Genomic DNA, 21567 nt, shown 5'->3' on the forward strand with positions numbered 1-21567 from the left:
ATTCCTCCAGGGTCGCCCTCTGAGGATTTATGAAACATTGTCAATGCAGGGTTGTGCTTATGCGGCAGATCTAATGGAGCCTGATTGGTCGTTGCTTTCTTACGAGAAGGCGGCACACCGATTTCCAGCTTTTGTGGGTCAGCCTTTTCTTTTTCTTCAGGCGCGTAGCTTGGCACAAAAATATCTTGTTGACAAGCTAAAGGGAGATCTTGGAGGAAGTGTGGATAACTTTCTTAGGAGGGCAAGAAGCCAGGCGTCCTCGACTAGTCAGGTTTATTCAATGTTGCGTACAGTTTGGACATGGGAGGGGAAAACAACAGGTCCAGCAAAATGGAAGGTAGACATGCCAGAGTTCGAGGTAAAGGATTTTTTACAAGCCACGCTGTTGCAACGTAAATTTCTGTCGTCCAGTAGCTACACAGATATGGCCTTGATGATTCTACATAGAGCATATATTACTCCAAAAATTCAATCAAAAATGGACACAAATGCCTTATACTCTTGTTCTAAATGTGGCATAAGAGACACTGACCTGTTTCACCACTTATGGGACTGTGTTCAGATACAGGGAGTATGGAGAAGCGTTCACTCAGTCTTACAAAACACATACAATATTCAGTTTGCTCTGACACCACAGTGGGCAATTTTAAACATGTTGGAGGAGGCTCAACAAAGTCTTCCAAGAGGTACCAGGGCAATGTTAACTATTTGGGCCTCGGCCACTAGGAAAAGTATCCTACATCTCTGGGTAAATCCTGAAGCACCCTCTCTAGCGTTTATCCAAACAAAACTAATGTTCATATTCAAAATGGACTGGCTGGATGCACTGTCGAATAAGGAGAAGCTGACTAAGCGTTTCTTTGAAACATGGTCTTTATTTATACCTAACTTGGCTACAGTCCTTAAGGATAGACTTAAATCTCAGTTTGGACAGACCTCTTGGTACCTTCTTGAACTGTTCAATGGACACATACCAATTACATAAGTTACCATTTTAAGTTGCTTCTGGTCGCACGCAGAGCGGGGGGAGGCGTGGGCGGGACTGTTTTGATTATAATGTCATCAATGAAATGCTCTTTGTATAAGAGCAGATTGTAAAAGAAATTCGGTTAAAATTCAATAAAAAGATGTTTAACCCCTTCAGCCCCCAGCCTGTTTTCACCTTAAAGACCCGGCCATTTTTTGCAATTTTGACCAGTGTCACTTTGACAGGTTATAACTCTGGAACACTTCAACGGATCCTGGCGATTCTGACATTGTTTTTTCGTGACATATTGTACTTCATGTCAGTGGTAAATTTAGGCCGATATGTTTTGCGTTTATTTGTGAAAATTTCGGAAATTTAGCGAAAATTTTGAAAATTTTGCAATTTTCAAAATTTGAAATTTTATGCCCATAAATCTGAGAAATATGTCACACAAAAAAGTTACTAAATAACATTTCCCACATGTCTACTTTACACCAGCGCAATTTTTGAAAAAAAAAAAAATTCCGTTAGGAAGTTAGAAGGGTTCAAAGTTCATCACCAATTTCTCATTTTTCCAACAAAATTTACAAAAAAAAATTGTTTAGGTACCACATCACATTTGGAGTGATTTGAGAAACCTAGGCGACAGAAAATACCCAAAAGTGACCCAATTCTAAAATCTGCACCCCTCACTCTGCTCAAAACCACATCCAAGAAGTTTATTAACCCTTTAGGAGCTTCACAGCAACCAAAGCAATGTAGACGAAAAAATGAAAATTTTACTTTTTTAACACAAAAATGTTACTTTAGCCATAAAAATTAGTATTTTCACAAGGGTATCAGGAAAAATGCATCATAAAATGTATCGTGCATTTTCTCCTGAGTACGCAGATACCCCATATGTGGTGGTAATCAAATGTTTGGGCGCACGGCAGGACTCGGAAGGCAAGGAGCGCAATTTGAATTTTTGAGTGCAAAATTAGCTGCACTCATTAGCGGACGCCATGTCGGGTTTGAAGACCCCCTGAGGTGCCTAAACAATGGAGCTCCCCCACAAATGACCCCATTTTGGAAACTAGAGCCCTCAAATATTTTTTCTAGATGTTTGATGTGCACTTTGAACCCCTGGGGGCTTCACAGAAGTTTATAACGTTGAGCCGTGAAAAGAAAAAAAATTTTTTTTACCACAAAACTGTTGCTTCAACCAGGTAGCTTTTTTTATCACAAGGGTATCAGGAAAAAATGCACCATAAAATTTATGGTGCATTTTCTCCTGAGTACGCAGATACCCCATATGTCGTGGAAATCAAATGTTTGGGCGCACGGCAGGACTCGGAAGGCAAGGAGCGCCATTTCACAGCAAAATTGGTTGGAATTATTAGCGGACGCCATGTTTCATTTGGAGACCCCCCTGAAGTGCCTAAACAATGGAGCTCCCCCACAATTGACCCCATTTTGGAAACTAGACCCCTCATGGAATTTATCTAGCTGTTTAGTGAGCACTTTGAACCCCTGGAGGCTTCACAAGCGTTTGTAATGTTCAGCCGTGAAAATATTTTATTCTTTTTTTTACCACAAAATTGTTTTTTCAAACAGGTAGCTTTTTTTTCCACAAGGGTATCAGAAAAAAATGCACCATAAAATGTATTGTGCAATTTCTCCTGAGTACGACGATACCTCATATGTGGTGGAAATCAATTGTTTGGGCGTACGGCGGGGCTCAGAAGAGAAGGAGCGCCATTTCACAGTAAAATTGATTGGAATTATTAGCAGACGCCATGTTTCATTTGGAGACCCCCCTGAGGTGCCTAAACAATGGAGCTCCCCCACATGTGATCCCATTTTGGAAACTAGCCCCCCCCCCCCATACAAAAAAAATTAGTTTGGCGAAATAAAAAATACAGACATCAGTAAAAAAAAAAAAAAAAAAAGAGCGCCTGCCACTAAGACCAGTGCCAAACGTGAGAGCAATGCACGAGTCTCGCATCGCATCATCCACTGCAGTCTGGAAGCGAGCAACTGCGCTGGATAATGCGATGCGAGAGGGCGGGGCGGCAGATGAGAAAGGGCGCAGCGGATGGAAGATGGGAAAGGGCGCAGCGGGTGGAGGAGCGGCAGAGGATGGGAAAGGGCGCAGCGGATGGATGATGGGAAAGGGCGCAGCGGGTGGAAGATGGGAAAGGGCGCAGCGGATGGAAGATGGGAAAGGGCGCAGGAGGAGCGGCAGAGGATGGGAAAGGGCGCAGCGGATGGATGATGGGAAATGGCGCAGCGGATGGAGGAGCGGCAGAGGATGGGGGGTGAGATGGGGATACCTACCTTACAGGATGGATCTAGGCAGCAGAATCACAGCAGACAGAAGAGGCAGCAGATGAAGGAGGGTGAAAGGATGGAGAGAGCAGGCAGCAGATCAGGAGGGGGGCAGAGTCTGATGGGAGGGGGGGAGGCAGCACATGGGGGGGGAGGCAGCACATGGAGGGAGGGGGAGGCAGCACATGGGGGGGGAGGCAGCACATGGGGGGGGAGGCAGCACATGGGGGGGAGGCAGCACATGGGGGGGGAGGCAGCACATGGGGGGGAGGCAGCACATGGGGGGGGAGGCAGCACATGGGGGGGGGAGGCAGCACATGGGGGGGGAGGCAGCACATGGGGGGGGAGGCAGCACATGGGGGGGGGAGGCAGCACATGGGGGGAGGAGGCAGCACATGGGGGGAGGCAGCACATGGGGGGGGAGGCAGCACATGGGGGGGAGGCAGCACATGGGGGGGAGGCAGCACATGGGGGGGAGGCAGCACATGGGGGGGGGAGCAGCACATGGGGGGGGAGGCAGCACATGGGGGGGGGAGGCAGCACATGGGGGGGAGGGCAGCACATGGGGGGGGAGGCAGCACATGGGGGGGAGGCAGCACATGGGGGGGAGGCAGCACATGGGGGGGGGAGGCAGCACATGGGGGGGGAGGCAGCACATGGGGGGGAGGCAGCACATGGGGGGGGAGGCAGCACATGGGGGGGGAGGCAGCACATGGGGGGGGAGGCAGCACATGGGGGGGGGGGAGGCAGCACATGGGGGGGGAGGCAGCACATGGGGGGGAGGCAGCACATGGGGGGGGAGGCAGCACATGGGGGGGGAGGCAGCACATGGGGGGGGAGGCAGCACATGGGGGAAGGCAGCACATGGGGGGGAAGGCAGCACATGGGGGGAAGGCAGCACATGGAGGGAGGGGGGAGGCAGCACATGGGGGGGAGGCAGCACATGGGGGGGGGGCAGCACATGGGGGGGGAGGCAGCACATGGGGGGGAGGCAGCACATGGGGGGGAGGCAGCACATACATGGGGGGGAGGCAGCACATGGGGGGGAGGCAGCACATGGGGGGGGGGCAGCACATGGGGGGGGAGGCAGCACATGGGGGGGAGCAGCACATGGGGGGGAGGCAGCACATGGGGGGGAGGCAGCACATACATGGGGGGGAGGCAGCACATGGGGGGGAGGCAGCACATGGGGGGGAGGCAGCACATGGAGGGGGAAGGCAGCACATGGGGGGAAGGCAGCACATGGAGGGGGGGAGGCAGCACATGGAGGGGGGGAGGCAGCACATGGAGGGGGGGGAGGGGAGGGGGGAGGCAGCACATGGAGGGGGAAGGGGAGGCAGCACATGGAGGGGGGAGGGGAGGCAGCACATGGAGGGGGGGAGGCAGCACATGGAGGGGGGGAGGCAGCACATGGAGGGGGGGAGGGGAGGCAGCACATGGAGGGGGGGAGGCAGCACATGGAGGGGGGGGAGGGGAGGCAGCACATGGAGGGGGGGAGCCGATTAGGTGCAGTGGCAGCCGATGGAGGCGGCGGCCGATCGGGTTGCAGCGGCGGCTGAAAAAGGTGGGTGCGACTGAAAGGGGACGGGTGGCGACCAGGGACAGCGGCGTGGCGGGCAGCAGAGGTGGATCGGCGGGCAGGGACAGCGGCGGGAACAGCGGCGTGGCGGGCAGGGACAGCGGCGTGGCGGGCAGCAGAGGTGGATCGGCGGGCAGGGACAGCGGCGGGAACAGCGGCGTGGCGGGCAGGGACAGCGCGTGGCGACCAGCGGTGGATCGGCGGGGAGCGGCGGTGGATCTCGGCGGGGAGCGGCGGTGGATCTCGGCGGGGAGCGGCGGTGGATCTCGGCGGGGAGCGGCGGTGGATCTCGGCGGTGGATCTCGGCGGGGAGCGGCGGTGGATCTCGGCGGGGAGCGGCGGTGGATCTCGGCGGGGAGCGGCGGGGGATCTCGGCGGGGAGCGGCGGGGGATCTCGGCGGGGAGCGGCGGGGGATCTCGGCGGGGAGCGGCGGGGGATCTCGGCGGGGAGCGGCGGGGGATCTCGGCGGGGAGCGGCGGGGGATCTCGGCGGGGAGCGGCGGGGGATCTCGGCGGGGAGCGGCGGGGGATCGCGGCGGGGGATCTCGGCGGTGGATCGCGGCGGGGGATCTCGGCGGGGAGCGGCGGGGGATCTCGGCGGGGGATCTCGGCGGGGGATCTCGGCGGGGGATCTCGGCGGGGGATCTCGGCGGGGGATCTCGGCGGGGGATCTCGGCGGGGAGCGGCGGGGGATGGGGGTGCTATAACTTACCGATGGGCACCTGCAGCGACCGCTCTCATCAGCTTTCACGGACGGAGTGAAGCTGAGGGTAGCGGTGACGGCACAAGATCCACAGTGATTGGGAGAGATCGGTCACAAGGCCGGTCTCTCCAATCAGAGCTGGGGGCGGGTGAAACAAAGTTCACCCAGCTCCAGCCAGTCATCAGTGCTACAGCAGCACTGATTATGGCTGGATTGCAATGTGTTAGCCATTTTCAATGGCTGACACATTACAGTGACTGTAATTGGCTGAGCGGCGTTCGTCAGCCAATCACAGCCTCTGTAGGTTCGGGGAGGAGGCACCACCCCTCCTGAGGTCAGGCAGAGGTCCCCTCCTTCCCGAATCCACCGTTTAGGTAAACAAATTTCACTCCCAGGGGCTCCGGGACGCGATTTCGCCAGGACGTACTGAGTACGTCATGGGTCGTTTAGCACCATGTGACCATGACGTACTCAGTACGTCCAAGGTCGTTAATGGGTTAAAAAAAAAAAAATGTATGCTATAGTTATAGCATTACTCCGTCCTAGGTGCATTACTTTACATTTATCAACATTAAATCTCATTGCCAAGTATCTGCCCATTCTGACATCTTATCCAGATCTTTTTGTAATATTGTACTATCAAGGTCAGTTTTTAATATTCTACATAGTTTGGTGTCATCAGCAAAGACTGACACTTTACTATCAATCCCATCCACAAGGTCATTAATAAAGAGATTAAAAAGAATCAGTCCTAGCACAGATCCCTGCGGCCCCCCACTGCTGACTATAGCCCATTTAGAGAATGTACCATTTATGACTACTTTGTTTCCTATCTTTTAGCCAATTCCTTACCCAGTTGCATATAGTTTCCCCTAGTCCTTGCTTCTGGAGCTTTAGTATAAGGCTATTATGTGGTACAGTATCAAATGCCTTTGCAAAGTCCAAATAAATCACATCGGCTGCATTACCAATATCCAGGTTTGCACTTACCCCCTCATAGAACCTCAACAGGTTGGTTAGACACGACTTATCTTTCATGAATCCATGCTGTCTGTCAAGTTATTATATTTTTTCTGCAATATATTTTTGTATGTCATCCCTTAAAATGCCCTCAAAAACTTTGCATACTACTGATGTCAGGCTTACTGGACCTACCCTCTTACCTTTCTTAAATATCGGTACCACTTCAGCAATCCTCCAATCCTGAGGCACCAACCCTGTTACAAGCGAGTCTAAAAAGATGAGATACAGCGGTCTGTCAATTACGGAGCTCAATTCCCTCAATATTCGTGGATGAATGCCATCTGGCCCTGGGGATTTGTCAATGTTTAATTTACTCAGACGTAGGCATACCTCTTCTTGTGTTAAATTAATTATATCGGGTGGTGAACTTTGATTTTTCACTTGTTGAATGATCCCTGGTACAGTCAGTTCCTTGGTGAACACAGATGAGAAATGCCTATTTAATATCTCAGTCTTATGTTTGTCCTCTATAACTAACTTGTTATTATATTTTAGGGACCGATACTATCCTTTGTTTTCCTTTTTGCATTAATGTATTTATAACAGATTTTGGGATTTATATTAATGTCATTGGCGATTTTTGTTTCAGCAGCTAATTTTGCTTGTTTGATTTCTTTTTTGCATTTCCTATTGATATCTTTATACTTCTGAAATGCTATTTCTGTATTCTCAGCCTTTAAGATTTTAAACGCCCTTTGTTTTTGTTTTATTATACTTTGTACAGTCCTATTTATCCATAGTGGATTCTTTTTATTCCTGGACATTTTATTACCAGAGGGTATAAGTTTTTTACAGGACTCTAGCAATATATCCTTAAACTTTCCCCATTTATGTTCAGTATCCCCAGTTACCATGACTTTGTCCCAATCTACACATTTAAGCTCTTCCCTTCATTTGTTGAAATCAGCTTTCCTAAAATTCCAGGTTTTAGCATTTCCCATTTGAAATGTTCTATTGAATATTACTTTGAAGCTTACCATATTATGATCGCTGGTGCCCAAGTGCTCTCGGACCTGTAGATCTGAAATTGTATCCGGTCTATTTGACAGGACCAGATCTAGCAAATTATCTCCCCTCGTCGGTTCATCTACCATCTGAGAGAGGAAATTGTCTTGAATAGTAGATAAGAACTTACAGCTTTTAGCACAACCAGAAGATTCTATGTCCCACTGTATGTCTGGATAGTTGAAATCCCCCATAATAAGAACCAGATTATTATTATTATTATTAGCTGCCTTTTCAATTTGTTCCAGCATTTCACCCTCTACCTGTTCAGGTATGTTAGGAGGCTTATAGCAAACTTCAATTAGCATTTTTCCATTATTCCCCTCCCCATGTACATTTATTTACCCATACTGACTTTACATTGTTGCAGTTCCCCCCAATGTCATCATTCAACACAGATTTTAGGTTGTATTTGATAAATATACACACCCCACCACTTTTTTTTGGCCTTTCCTGTCCTTCCTAAATGTAGTATAACCCTGTATGTTTGTCACCCAGTCATGGCTTTCATCCAGCCAGGTTTCCGTAATGCCCACCACATCATAATCAATGGTTGACAAAAAAGTATCCAATTCATTCATTTTGTTTGCAAGACTTCTTGCATTTGCCAGTAGACATTTAATACTATTAACACCTTTATTACTCCTAGCCGCCCTACGTTCCTTGCATGTACCATCCCCCCTAATCCTTCATTGACCCCTACCGTCTCACTGTCTCTATCGGCTCTATCGATCCCCTTTTTTGCTCCACTACCCTCCTTCCCCCCAGATCCTAGTGTAAAAGCTCCTCCATCCGTCTGACCATTTTCTTGGGAAACGTATAAGGATAAATTCAAACTATGTTCTTGTGTCAAACTATGAGATTGTGTCTCAACTATGCCACACTTATCTGCAATCCCTGCACTTTGCTGCAGCACCTCGCACGCTCAGCACTCATGAACTTAAGAATAAAGAGAAAGTTAGCTATTGAATATTTTTTTAGGGTCTTTGCATCCAGTTCAGACTAAAGGGGGCTTTACAGGCAACAACATCGCTAACGAGATGTCGTTGGGGTCACGGAATTCGTGACGCACATCCGGCCTCGTTAGCGACGTCGTTGCGTGTAACACATACGAGCGACCACTAACGATGTAAAATACTCACCTAATCGTTGATCGTTGACACGTCATCCATTTCCCAAATATCGTTCCTTGTTCTGGACGCAAGTTGTTCGTCGTACCTGAGGCAGCTCACATTGTTACGTGTGACACCCCAGGAACGACGAACAACACCGTACCTGTGTCATCCAGCAACAAATTGGGCATGACTTTCCTGCAGCTGCTCTCTGCCCCTCCGCTCCCCTTAGAAAGGAGGCTGTTCGCCGGCCACAGCAACGTCATTAGGAAGGTAAGTATGTGTTACGGGTAGCAGCGAGTTTTTCCACCACGGGCAACGATTTGCCCGTGATGCACATACGATGGAGGCGGGTGTGAACGCTAGCAACATCGCTAGCGATGTTGCAGCGTGTAAAGCCCCCTTTAGAATGCTGTTCCAGACGTTATTTCTTAATTAGTTTGTAGTTTTTTGTTTGTGAACCTGTCCCCACCCAAACTTATTGCCAATTCACATTATACATATATAGCCTGGGTCTCAGCTTCTCATATGTGAAGCCCACCTGCAGCAGTCGCCTCAGGGACATCACTCCACCTTTAGGGACACCGCAGGGTCTTCTTCTGCTGTACCTGGCTAGCATACAAAAATATGGCGAAGCCCACGTCATTTTTTTGGTGGGCAAAAAACTCTTGCATACAGTCCTGGATGGAGTATGCTGAGCCTTGTAGTTCTGCAGCTGCTGTCTGCTCTCCTGTCTACACTAATAGATGAAGAATGCTGAGCCTTGCAGTTCTGCTCCCCCTGCCTTTCCCTCCAGCATACAGTCCTGGATGGAGGATGCTGAGCCTTGTAGTTCTGCAGCTGCTGTCTGCTCTCCTCCATACAGACAGACAGCAGACAGCAGCTGCAGAACTACAGGGCTCAGCATACTCCATCAAGGACTGTATGCAGGAGTTTTTCCCCCCCAAAAAAATTGCGTGGGCTTCGCCATGTTTTTGTATGCTAGCCCCAACCCCCAGCTGCCTATTTGTACCCGGCTGGGAACCAAAAATATAGAGAAGCCCTTTTTCTTTTTTAATTATTTCATGAATTTCATGAAATAATTAAAAAAAAAAAAATGATGTGGGCTTCGCCCAATTTTTGTGTCCAGCCAGGTACAACTAGGCAGCTGGGGATTGGAATCCGCAGCGCAGGGTGCCCAAGCTCTCTGGGCACTCCTGTTGCGAATTGCAGTCCACAGCCGCCCCAGAAAATGGCGCTTTCATAGAAGCGCCATCTTCTGGCGCTGTATCCAACTCTTTCAACTGCCCTGGTGATGGGTGGCTCGCTGGGTAATAATGGGGTTAGGCCTAGCTGTATATTATCAACGAAATTCATGGTGTCACGCCAATATTAGACATGGCCACCATGAATTTCTAGTACAAATAAAAAAAACACAACACAGAAAAATATTTTTATTAGAAATAAAAAACAACACAATTAGTGACTCCATCTTTATTGAAATAAAGAACCCCCCTCAGCAGTAATCCTGGGTCAAGGGTCCCACGCCGTCCAATCCGGATCCAATATCATCTGATCGGTTTGCTGGAAGGCAATGAATGCGGCAATTCTGGGCGGCTGCTGGGTGATATTGTTAGGGTGGTGGGCTCCCCATAACGTGGTGCTTCCCATCCTGACAATACCAGCCTCCAGCCATGTGGCTTTATCCTGGCTGGTATCAAAATTGGGGGGAACCGCATTTTTTTTTATTATTTATTTATTTTACTGCACGATATAGACCCGCCCGCCAGCGGCTGTGATTGGTTGCAGTGAGACAGCTGTCACTCATCGTGGGGGCGTGTCTGACTGCAACCAATCATGGACGCTGGTGGGCGGGGAAGGCAGGGAATACCAGATTGAATAATGAGCGGCAGCCATTTTCAAAAGAGGAAAAGCCGCCGGAACTTTGTGACAGCCGTGCAGCCTCGCGCCCGTGATCGGTGAGTAGGAAAGAGAGAGGGCTTGTGCTGAGGACGCAGGACGCATGCAAATACACAACGCGCACACATACTTACTGTGAAAAGCCAGGCTTTTGGTGATCGAACCGTTCTCGAACGGTAACTCGAACTGCCGAGCTTTAAGCAAATCGTTCGAGTTCGTCGAATGACTCGAACATCGCCCAAAATCACTCGAACTTGAAATTGGCAAACCGTTCAACTCGAACATCGCTCAACTCTAGTCCCGTCTGGATACGAAGATCCCCTCCTTCACTGCGGCCTCCACTATAAAGCCCCACCCCGTGCGGCAGTTGAATTCCTCCACTACCCCACGGTGGAGGGGACCTCTGGCCTGGTGTCTGGCCCGCCGTTGGGGAACAGCAACGCAACCTCATGGCCTCCCTCTCTCTCAGAGGGTGCTGTGACCTCCTTCGGTTGGGCGAGTAGCAGCTCTGGGGGTGAGCCTTCAGTAGCCAGGCAGGATAAGGAATCCCTCTCCAGCGGAGAGGGTGCTGGGACCGCTTCTGGTCGGGATAGCAGCTTGTGGATGATGTACCTGGCAACCAGGTGAGCCAAGGGCAAAGGTTGCGGGTCTTTCTTTATTTGTGTAGGCACTGTGTCCACTTCAAGTCGGGGCGCAGATGCTGGTTCCCCAGTCAGCGACTGGGGCGCTGTGACCGCCTCTGGTCTAGGGACAGGAACTGGATCCCCAGTCAGCGACTGGGGCGATGTGACCACCTCTGGTCGGGCAACTGGCACAGGAGGCGTTGCGGCCTGGTCTGGTCTGGCCGTGTCGCACCGGACATCGCACCGGCTTCTGATGGTAATGCCGGTGGGGTCATCATTCCAGGTGGAACAGAGGCAGTTTTGGACTCACCCGGGGCCGGAGACTTCCAGTGGCAGGGTTGCTGTTGCTAAACATGGATCAGGTAGAGCATGGGTGGCGCCTCCAGGCGGGCCCCTCTGCATGGAAAGCCTCAGGTTTCGGACCGACGTTAACATTCTCTTCTTCCAGGCGGCTATCTCTCGCTTCTGCTGCTCCTCCATACAGTTAGCGATTCTTTCCACTTCTGCCTCCAGCTCCTCTGCAGTCATGGGCCTGGTCCAACCCTGCTCTCCCTTGTCACCTTCTGCAAACGCCATCTTGTCTCTACCGTTGCTCATCAGGTTCTGGTCAAGCTTTAGTCTTGGTTTCGTTTTTGGTTGTTCTCCTCCCACAGGACTGGGACGTCCCCACAGTCCGGGGACAGATCCGCCCTCATCTTCTCCTTTCACTGTGTCAGAGCACTATCTCCATGCTGGGACTGTCACTCCTCTCCATGGGCAGTTACCTTCCTTCTGCGCGGGCTGCAGCTTCTAAAATCACGCGCTTTTAACAGCAACAAAATGGCGGCGGTTCAAATTTTTCGATCGGACCGCTGAGGCGCACTGTCACCTGTCTAAACAGGTCTAGTCCTTGATCCTATTTGTGACGCCAAATGTGAAGCCCACCTGCAGCAGTCGCCTCAGGGATATCACTCCACCTTCAGGGACACGGCAGGGTCTTCATTTGGGTATTTCTGGCAGCAGGTATGTCAGTTTTATATATGTTTGAGTCACGGTTTGCGGTCAGGGATATGGGTGACTGCCACTGCAGATTTAACAAGTGTCTGGGGCTGATAGTGTCTGCAGTCGGATGGTGTGGCCTCCCGTGAGTGAGGCTGGCCCCAGGGGCTTGGGTGGGTAGAACAACAGGTCCCAGAATAACTCAGTCTCAGTCCGAAATGTCTTTCAACTGTTCTTTACTCACTTTCAGATGTTTTGTGAGGAACCCGGGCGCTGCTGAGACTAAACCAGGTGAAACCAGGTATCCTTTAGGCTGGTCTAAGGGTAACCATTAACTCGCCTTTCTAGTGCTTCTTGTTTAGGATAACCCCTGACTTGAAGTACCGTGGGATTCATCCAGGGAAGTCGCTACTGCCTTTTCTCCCCTTTTTGGCCCATTTGCCGGCAGAGTGGACCAAGTGAGATGGTTCCAGGCTCGATCCCCCTTATGGGCCCCCTCGTTGCTGCTGAGGCTCGGACTCTAGATGGTTGGTAAGGGACTTGTAGTTCCCCTCACCGGCAGGTTTAGCAGATCAATAAATGGACGTCTACTCCAGGTACCTGTTCCCCGTGCGTGCCTAGTCACCAGGAGTCCCCGTACTCGACCGGCTGACTGTCTCTCTCAGCGCGTCTTTCTGAATGACTATCTGGTAATCGTTCTCCCCCGCTAACGGCTACTCCACGTGCAGGGTCTGACTAGCGTGTGTGCGTGCTTGCGTCTCCTACCATCCGCCACTCACTGCTACCAGACTGGCCCTCCTCCTACTTTCCTGACAGCCTCTGCAACTTAGCTTCCAGCCCCTCCACTACACCCCTTGATGAGCTATGGAGGAAGGCCCCCCTGTTGGGTCTGCCCAAGGGTCCCATCTCAAGGTGTGGGAGACCTGGTTGCTATGTGTCTGTGCATACACACCCTATCCCAGCCTTTAGGATTACCTGGAAGTACTGCCCCAGCATGGGTGCAGTACTCAGTGGTGCCTGACCAGGTCAGGGGCGCCACACATACATGGTAAGTTTTTTAACTGTATGAGAGGACACACATTAGCTAGGGACCCCAATGTAGGAGAATACCGTGACGAGGTTTTGGGGCTCTGTTGTATTGAACAATTCAATAGCTAAATTTCTCTTTATTCATATGTTCATGGCAGTTATGCAGATTCTATTGTCATATTTTCATTTTCAGATATAGCTATTGTATTTTTCATGCCAGTATTCCCACAGCAGTTTCTGTTATTACATGTATTCCCCTTACATAGTCACTGGTGTGCATCCCTTCTCTTTATATAGCTCTCTTTAAGTGACTATCCTTGCTCCTTGCCTCTCTTGGTCTGGGGTATTTCACTTTCTGTTCCTGTGTGTATTTATCTAACACCTCCTCCAGGCCAGTAAGCACAGTGAAGTTCCCCTCAAAACGGGTTGAGCTCCCCCTACTGGCCAGGAGGTAGGAAGTGTTGACTGTTGAATGTTAGTGTACCTAGCATGGGAGACCTCCCCCCCCTTGCTTACAGGCATAGCATCACCCCCTGTGAGGAGGGCAACACTACTGTGGCTCCCAGCTTGCTGGGGTGCCACACATGGTTTGGTTTTTTTGCTTTTACAACAAAGTAAGTCTGGAGGCAAACGTTTTTTGAAAGCGGCCAACACCTTTAAATAATACTGCAATACCATGACCAGTTAGTTCCCATCATGACAGAATAACACCACCATACTATTGTCTCATTGTAGCCCTTATGGGCAGGAGGAATGGAAAGTTGCACATTTTTCTTTATAAATTACTGACTTTTATTCTGTTATCGCTAATGTTATTTGTTGATGTTTTTTCAGGTCCTGTTGTAACGCAGTAACCAGCATTTGAGCTCAGGGGAAAAACGCCATCATGATTGAAATAAAGGTGTTTGAAACATCTGTGAAGTTGATAAAGGGGGACATCACTGAGGAAACTACAGACGCCGTAGTGAACTTAATGAATACAAAATGTAACCGCAGCTCTGGTAAGAAGCTTTACCAATAATAAAAATGCTCAGATCAACTGTAGCTATTGATATCTGCTCACCGAGCTTGTTGTTAGTACAAAGGCTATGTGCACACTTCAGTTTTTCAAAGTGTTTTTTATTGTTTTTCTGAAATTATTTTGTATTGAAGTTTTTCCACTAGTGGTAAGTACTATTTGTGAACGAGCACTACCATGCTTGGGTGCTCATGTCACGCTAGGTACGAGGGAATACCAAGCAAACAGAGGAAGGGAAACCCTGCGTCTAGGGAAGGGGGAGATGGTGACCCCTGACCAAACCTACCACTGGTCCCTGGGGTCCCTCATCACCCTAGATAGGTTCTGCACCTGTGCGCCGAGCTGGATACCTGACCCTATAATTACTCTAGAGCTAGGCCCTAGATAGGAAACGGGTGGGGTGAGCTCTTTGTCAATTCCACTAAAGAAAACACAGGGAGCACAGACATGGGTAAAGCGCATGAATAACTTATCTCCAGATGCCTCAGGAAGTTCAGCAAAGAGCAGATCCTCCCGATGAGTACAAGCCACCTGCTTGCATTCAGAGTTTGTGAAGGAACTGAATACTATCACCAGCATCAGTCCAGGGAAAATGACAGTATTTAAACCCAAGGTGAAATACAGATGATTAGCACCTGATGGGAATAGGAGCTCCACTGGGTCCTAAAGGGAAAAGGATGAAAACCCAACAGAGGAGATACCTAGTACACTGTATACTGACAGCAGGAATAATAGAAAGTCAGGGAGAATTTTGCACAGCCAAATGCTGGGAAGTTCTACTTACGGACACCACAAGACTATCTGAATGTGAAGAATGACCACGGCACTTCCATTGTGTTGCCCAAGTAGGATTCAATCCCTTAGTATGGTATGAAAGAGAGACGTGGCACTCAGATTGCTGAGCAAAAGCTGCCTGACACAGCGGTGGACACCACAGGCTCCTTATCAGCATCTATGAAACTAAGGGTACCTTCACACTTTAGCGATGCAGCAGCGATCCCACCAGCGATCTGACCTGGTCAGGATCGCTGCTGCATCGCTACATGGTCACTGGTGAGCTGTCAAACAGGCAGGTCTCACCAGCGACCAATGACCAGCCCCCAGCCAGCAGCGACGTGCAAGCGACGCTGCGCTTGCACGGAGCCGGTGTCTGAAAGCTGCGGACACTGGTAACTAAGGTAAACATCGGGTATGGTTACCCGATGTTTACCTTAGTTACCAGCGCACACCGCTTAGCTTAGCGTGTGCAGGGAGCAGGAGCCGGCACTGGCAGCGTGAGAGCTGCAGAGGCTGGTAACGAAGGTAAATATCGGGTAACCACCTTGGTTACCCGATGTTTACCAGTAGTTACAGCTTACCGAAGGTTGTCAGACGCCGGCTCCTGCTCCCTGCACATTCAGGATTGTTGCTCTCTCGCTGTCACACACAGCGATGTGTGCTTATCAGCGGGAGAGCAACAATAAAAAAACGAACCAGGGCTGTGTGTAACGAGCAGCGATCTCACAGCAGGGGCCAGATCGCTGCTCAGTGTCACACACAGCGAGATCGCTCATGAGGTCACAAAAACCGTGACTCAGCAGCGATCTCAGTAGCGATCTCGCTGTGTGTGAAGCACCCCTAAGCCACAAATGAACTCCAGTATGCACATTGATGAAGGTCCAAGGTATTAGGACCGAAATGTCTGTGCTCTATTCACTTTTTAAGGATTTCAAAATAAAAAATCACAGCTTTTGTTCAGCAATCTGAGTCACAAGACTGTCACCCGTAACAGCTCAATATTCATAACTAGAGATGAAAGAGCTCTGTCCTGCTCGGTACTGGTAACTAGTGATGAGCGAGCACTACCATGCTCAGGTGCTCAGTACTCGTAACTAGTGATGAGTGAGCACTACCATGCTCAGGTGCTCGGTACTCGTAACTAGTGATGAGTGAGCACTACCATGCTCTGGTGCTCACTACTCGTAACTAGTGATGAGTGAGCACTACTATGCTCAGGTGCTCAGTACTCGTAACTAGTGATGAGCGGGCACTACCATGCTCAGGTGCTCTGTACTCGTAACTAGTGATGAGCGGGCACTACCATGCTCGGGTGCTCAGTACTCGTAACTAGTGATGAGCGGGCACTACCATGCTCAGGTGCTCAGTACTCGTAACTAGTGATGAGCGGGCACTACCATGCTCGGGTGCTCAGTACTCGTAACTAGTGATGAGCGAGCACTACCATGCTCAGGTGCTCGGTACTCGTAACTAGTGATGAGTGAGCACTACCATGCTCGGTGCTCGGTACTCGTAACTAGCGATGAGTGAGCACTACCATGCTCAGGGGCTCAGTACTAGTAACTAGTGATGAGTGAGCACTACCATGCTCGGGGGCTCAGTACTCGTAACTAGTGATGAGTGAGCACTACCATGCTCAGGTGCTCAGTACTCGTAACTAGTGATGAGCGGGCACTACCATGCTCAGGTGCTCGGTACTCGTAACTAGTGATGAGTGAGCACTACCATGCTCAGGGGCTCAGTACTAGTAACTAGTGATGAGTGAGCACTACCATGCTCGGGGGCTCAGTACTCGTAACTAGTGATGAGTGAGCACTACCATGCTCGGGTGCTCGGTACTCGTAACTAGTGATGAGCGGGCACTACCATGCTCGGTGCTCGGTACTCGTAACTAGCGATGAGTGAGCACTATCATGCTCAGGTGCTCAGTACTAGTAACTAGTGATGATTGAGCACTACCATTCTCGGGTGCTCAGTACTCGTAACTAGTGATGAGTGAGCACTACCATGCTCGGGTGCTCAGTACTCGTAACTAGTGATGAGCGGGCACTACCATGCTCGGGTGCTCAGTACTCGTAACTAGTGATGAGCGAGCACTACCATGCTCGGTGCTCGGTACTCGTAACTAGTGATGAGTGAGCACTACCATGCTCAGGTGCTCAGTACTGCTAACTAGTGATGAGCGGGCACTACCATGCTCGGGTGCTCAGTACTCGTAACTAGTGATGAGTGAGCACTACCATGCTCGGGGGCTCAGTACTCGTAACTAGTGATGAGTGAGCACTACCATGCTCGGTGCTCGGTACTCGTAACTAGTGATGAGTGAGCACTACCATGCTCAGGTGCTCAGTACTAGTAACTAGTTATGAGTGAGCACTACCATGCTCGGGTGCTCAGTACTCGTAACTAGTGATGAGCGGGCACTACCATGCTCAGGTGCTCAGTACTAGTAACTAGTTATGAGTGAGCACTACCATGCTCGGGTGCTCAGTACTCGTAACTAGTGATGAGTGAGCACTACCATGCTCGGGGGCTCAGTACTCGTAACTAGTGATGAGTGAGCACTACCATGCTCGGGGGCTCAGTACTCGTAACTAGTGATGAGTGGGCACTACCATGCTCGGGGGCTCAGTACTCGTAACTAGTGATGAGTGAGCACTACCATGCTCAGGTGCTCAGTACTGCTAACTAGTGATGAGCGGGCACTACCATGCTCGGGTGCTCAGTACTCGTAACTAGTGATGAGTGAGCACTACCATGCTCGGGGGCTCAGTACTCGTAACTAGTGATGAGTGAGCACTACCATGCTCGGGGGCTCAGTACTCGTAACTAGTGATGAGTGAGCACTACCATGCTCGGTGCTCGGTACTCGTAACTAGTGATGAGTGAGCACTACCATGCTCAGGTGCTCAGTACTAGTAACTAGTTATGAGTGAGCACTACCATGCTCGGGTGCTCAGTACTCGTAACTAGTGATGAGCGGGCACTACCATGCTCAGGTGCTCAGTACTAGTAACTAGTTATGAGTGAGCACTACCATGCTCGGGTGCTCAGTACTCGTAACTAGTGATGAGTGAGCACTACCATGCTCGGGGGCTCAGTACTCGTAACTAGTGATGAGTGAGCACTACCATGCTCGGGTGCTCAGTACTCATAACTAGTGATGAGCGGGCACTACCATGCTCGGGTGCTCATTACTCGTAACTAGTGATGAGCGAGCACTACCATGCTCAGGTGCTCAGTACTCGTAACTAGTGATGAGCGGGCACTACCATGCTCAGGTGCTCAGTACTAGTAACTAGTTATGAGTGAGCACTACCATGCTCGGGTGCTCAGTACTGGTAACTAGTGATGAGTGAGCACTACCATGCTCGGGGGCTCAGTACTCGTAACTAGTGATGAGTGGGCACTACCATGCTCGGGGGCTCAGTACTCGTAACTAGTGATGAGCGGGCACTACCATGCTCGGTATTCATAAATAGTACTCATTATGAGTGTCAAGCACGACAGATCTCATTGATCACTAGTTATAAATACTGAGCTGTTATGGGTGACATACAGCCTTGTGACTCATATTGCTGCAATTAATTGACAGGTATCTCACGTGTTTATGTACCCAGAGACCTATCAACCATCTGGAGCTGGTCGCTGGACTGGTCAGGTCTCTCCCAGCAGTTCAGGCTAAAAAAATACCTGTTTGTGATTTCTTCTGCCCAGGAATGTAATGACAGGTTGCCTTTAAAAATTGTTATGAGCTTTTTGGTCATGATGGTCAGATTATGTTTTCAATGGATAATTCTCTTAAAGGGAACCTAACAGCTGATCTATGCTGGCTGATTCATGGACACCATGGATTAGACACTGGCTACACATGTATGTTTGACTCTAAGGCTATGTGTCCATGCTGTGGAAAATGTGCGGATTTTGCCGCGGATTTCTCGCGGAAAAGCCGCGGATTTTCCGAAAATCTGCAGCAGCGGCACTTCCCAGCCATTTCTATGGCATTTTGGAAATGCTGTGTCCATGTTGCGGATTTTTCCGCGGCGGATTTGCCGCGGATTTTGATCCGGAAAAATCTGCAACATGTCAATTATTGTTGCGGATTTTGATCCGGATTTTGCCTTCAGAATTGGGGAAAAAAAAAAAAAATCCGCACCAAAATCCGCGGCAATTCCGCGGTAAATCCGCACCTTTGAAAAGGTGCGGATTTGCCGGGAAAGTCGCGGATTTTCATGCAGAAAAATCCGCAGCAACATTCTACCGTGGACACATAGCCTAAAAGGCTGCATGCTTTAAAAGAAGCCAGAGACTGTGCTGCATGGACGACTAGTCAGACATGGAGGTCCCCAGCAGCATCTCCCCACCCTCTGCCCTGGAGTGACCTGTTTCTCCTATACATTCATGCGTGGAGAGACCTGTCACTCAAGGTGAGAGGGCAGGAAGAAACTGCTGGGGAAACGCCTGTCCAACTAGTCTCTTGTGCGGTTTAGTCCCTGGCAGTTTAAAGTATGCCGCATTTCAGAGTCAAGTACAGGAACTGCAGAAAGGAAAGCGCAATAGGGTCTTAACCGATAAACCACTTGTGCATAAAAGTAAAGTCAACTCACCTATAGCGGTTGTGCCAGTCACAACCCCTATAATAGCTGAAAAGGTGCTTAGCTGCATCTCCCCGAGGTAGGCAAATCAGGTATACAGGAGAGAATGGGATTTTTGCTGCGCTCAGACCACAATGCTCGTATGGATTTAATGTATGTCTTTTTCATTTTATTCCATGTAGGTACAGGTAAACGCGTTTCAAGGGACTCAGCCTTGTTCATCAGGGCAGCAGACCAAAAATACATAAAAATATTTATGTTCTTTTGGTCTGCTGTCCTGATGAAGAGGGCTGAGTCCCTTGAAACGCGTTTACCTGTACCTACATGGAATAAAATGAAAAAGACATAAATTAAATCCATACAAGCATTGTGGTCTGAGCGCAGCAAAAATCCCATTCTCTCCTGTATACCTGAATTGCATTTCAGAATCAAACATATATGGCTCAAATTGTAGAGTCCATCCAGCTAAGTGGGCAAAGACTGAGCTTAAACCTTTACAAAGGTCTATGCCATTCCGACAAAGAGTTTCAAGGAAAAGTGCACTAGTCTGAGATCTATTTCATAATGAATGCACTTTAGATTGTAATATGGTAATCCACTTTGTTTGCTGTTTAATAGGTGACGACAAATTGCCATTTGTTCAGAATGCTCTAAGAAATATAATGACAGTATATAAATTATTCATTTTTTGTATATACTTTTAGGTGTATCTAAAGCAATCTTTGATGCAGCAGGTGGCAACATAAAGGAAGAATATGAACGTCTAGGTATGTCAGCTTGCCTTCTATATTAACACCTCTTAGGGGGGATTTGCACACTACAACATCGCAGGTGCGATGTCGGTGGGGTCAAATCAAAAGTGACGCACATCCGGCGTCACAGTCGATATCGTAGTGTGCAAATCCTTTTTGATACGATTAATGAGCGCAAAAGCGTCGTTATCGTATCATCGGTGTAGGGTCCAACATTTCCATAATGCCGTTGCAGCAACAGGTACGATGTTGTTCCTCGTTCCTGCGGCAGCACACATCGCTGTGTATGAAGCCGCAGGAGAGAGGAGCATCTCCTACCTGCGTCCCGGCTGTAATGCGGAAGGAAGGAGGTGGGCGGGATGTTTACATCCTGCTCATCTCCGCCCCTCCGCTGCTATTGGCCGCCTGCCGTGTGACGTCGCTGTGATGCCGCGACGACCCGCCCCCTTAGGAAGGAGGCGGATCGCCGGCCAGAGCAACGTCGCAGGGAAGGTAAGTGCACGTGAAGCTGGCGTAGCGATAATGTTCGCTACGCCAGCAATCACAAGAAATCGCTGCTACGACGGGGGCGGGGACTATCGCGCTCGACATCGCAGCATCGGCTTGCGATGTCGCAGCGTGCAAAGTACCCCTTAATATTGTGTGGAGAAAAAAAGATTTCTGCAGTGGTCAATTCCTCGTGTGGAAACAATGTACAGATTTCCCTTTACTTTGAGCTTAGCTGAACATATTCTGAGATAAGTGGCGCAAAATTACCAGCCAGTAAAAAATCAATTTTGACGCTCCTTCAGGAAGGAGACCAGGTCCTTCTTCTTATAACTGGTTAATAATTTAATTGGCGTAGGACAGGAATATGTATATATGTGGAATATATGGGATGGATGGGTAAACGATGTATAAGAATTCATGACACGGGTAGAATAACGCTACCGATCTTCAATTTGTAGCTTTGAATTGTTTTCTAGGTGGTGACCACAGGGGCACTGTTCATTGTATGTTCAGTTGATGTATGTATGTAAATGTGCCTTTTCTTTTTTCTTTTTTTGTGACAAAGTATTTTATTGTCTTCTTGTTTAATCTTGTTGGTTTAATAAAAATGAACCTGATTTTAACAAAAATCAATTAAAAAAAATATTTTTTTATATTCTGCCATGATCATTCAACATATCTGATTCTTTTTTCCAACACTTCTTTTCT

The 21567-nt window shown here is 49.4% G+C and overlaps 1 protein-coding gene across 2 annotated transcripts in view; it reads left to right on the forward strand.

Moving 5' to 3' along the window:
* The window catches only part of LOC142245840 (protein mono-ADP-ribosyltransferase PARP15-like), a 446514-nt gene that overhangs the window by 87295 nt on the left and 337652 nt on the right, over nucleotides 1-21567 (forward strand). For both annotated transcript variants that reach the window (XM_075318815.1, XM_075318814.1), the window contains exons 2-3: nucleotides 14063-14229; nucleotides 20323-20385. In XM_075318815.1, coding sequence (XP_075174930.1) covers nucleotides 14115-14229; nucleotides 20323-20385 — 178 coding nt within the window. In that variant the 5' untranslated portion in view covers nucleotides 14063-14114. The remainder of the gene's footprint in view (nucleotides 1-14062; nucleotides 14230-20322; nucleotides 20386-21567) is intronic.

This window comes from Anomaloglossus baeobatrachus, chromosome 7, assembly GCF_048569485.1.
Source record: "Anomaloglossus baeobatrachus isolate aAnoBae1 chromosome 7, aAnoBae1.hap1, whole genome shotgun sequence".
Lineage (NCBI taxonomy): Eukaryota > Metazoa > Chordata > Amphibia > Anura > Aromobatidae > Anomaloglossus > Anomaloglossus baeobatrachus.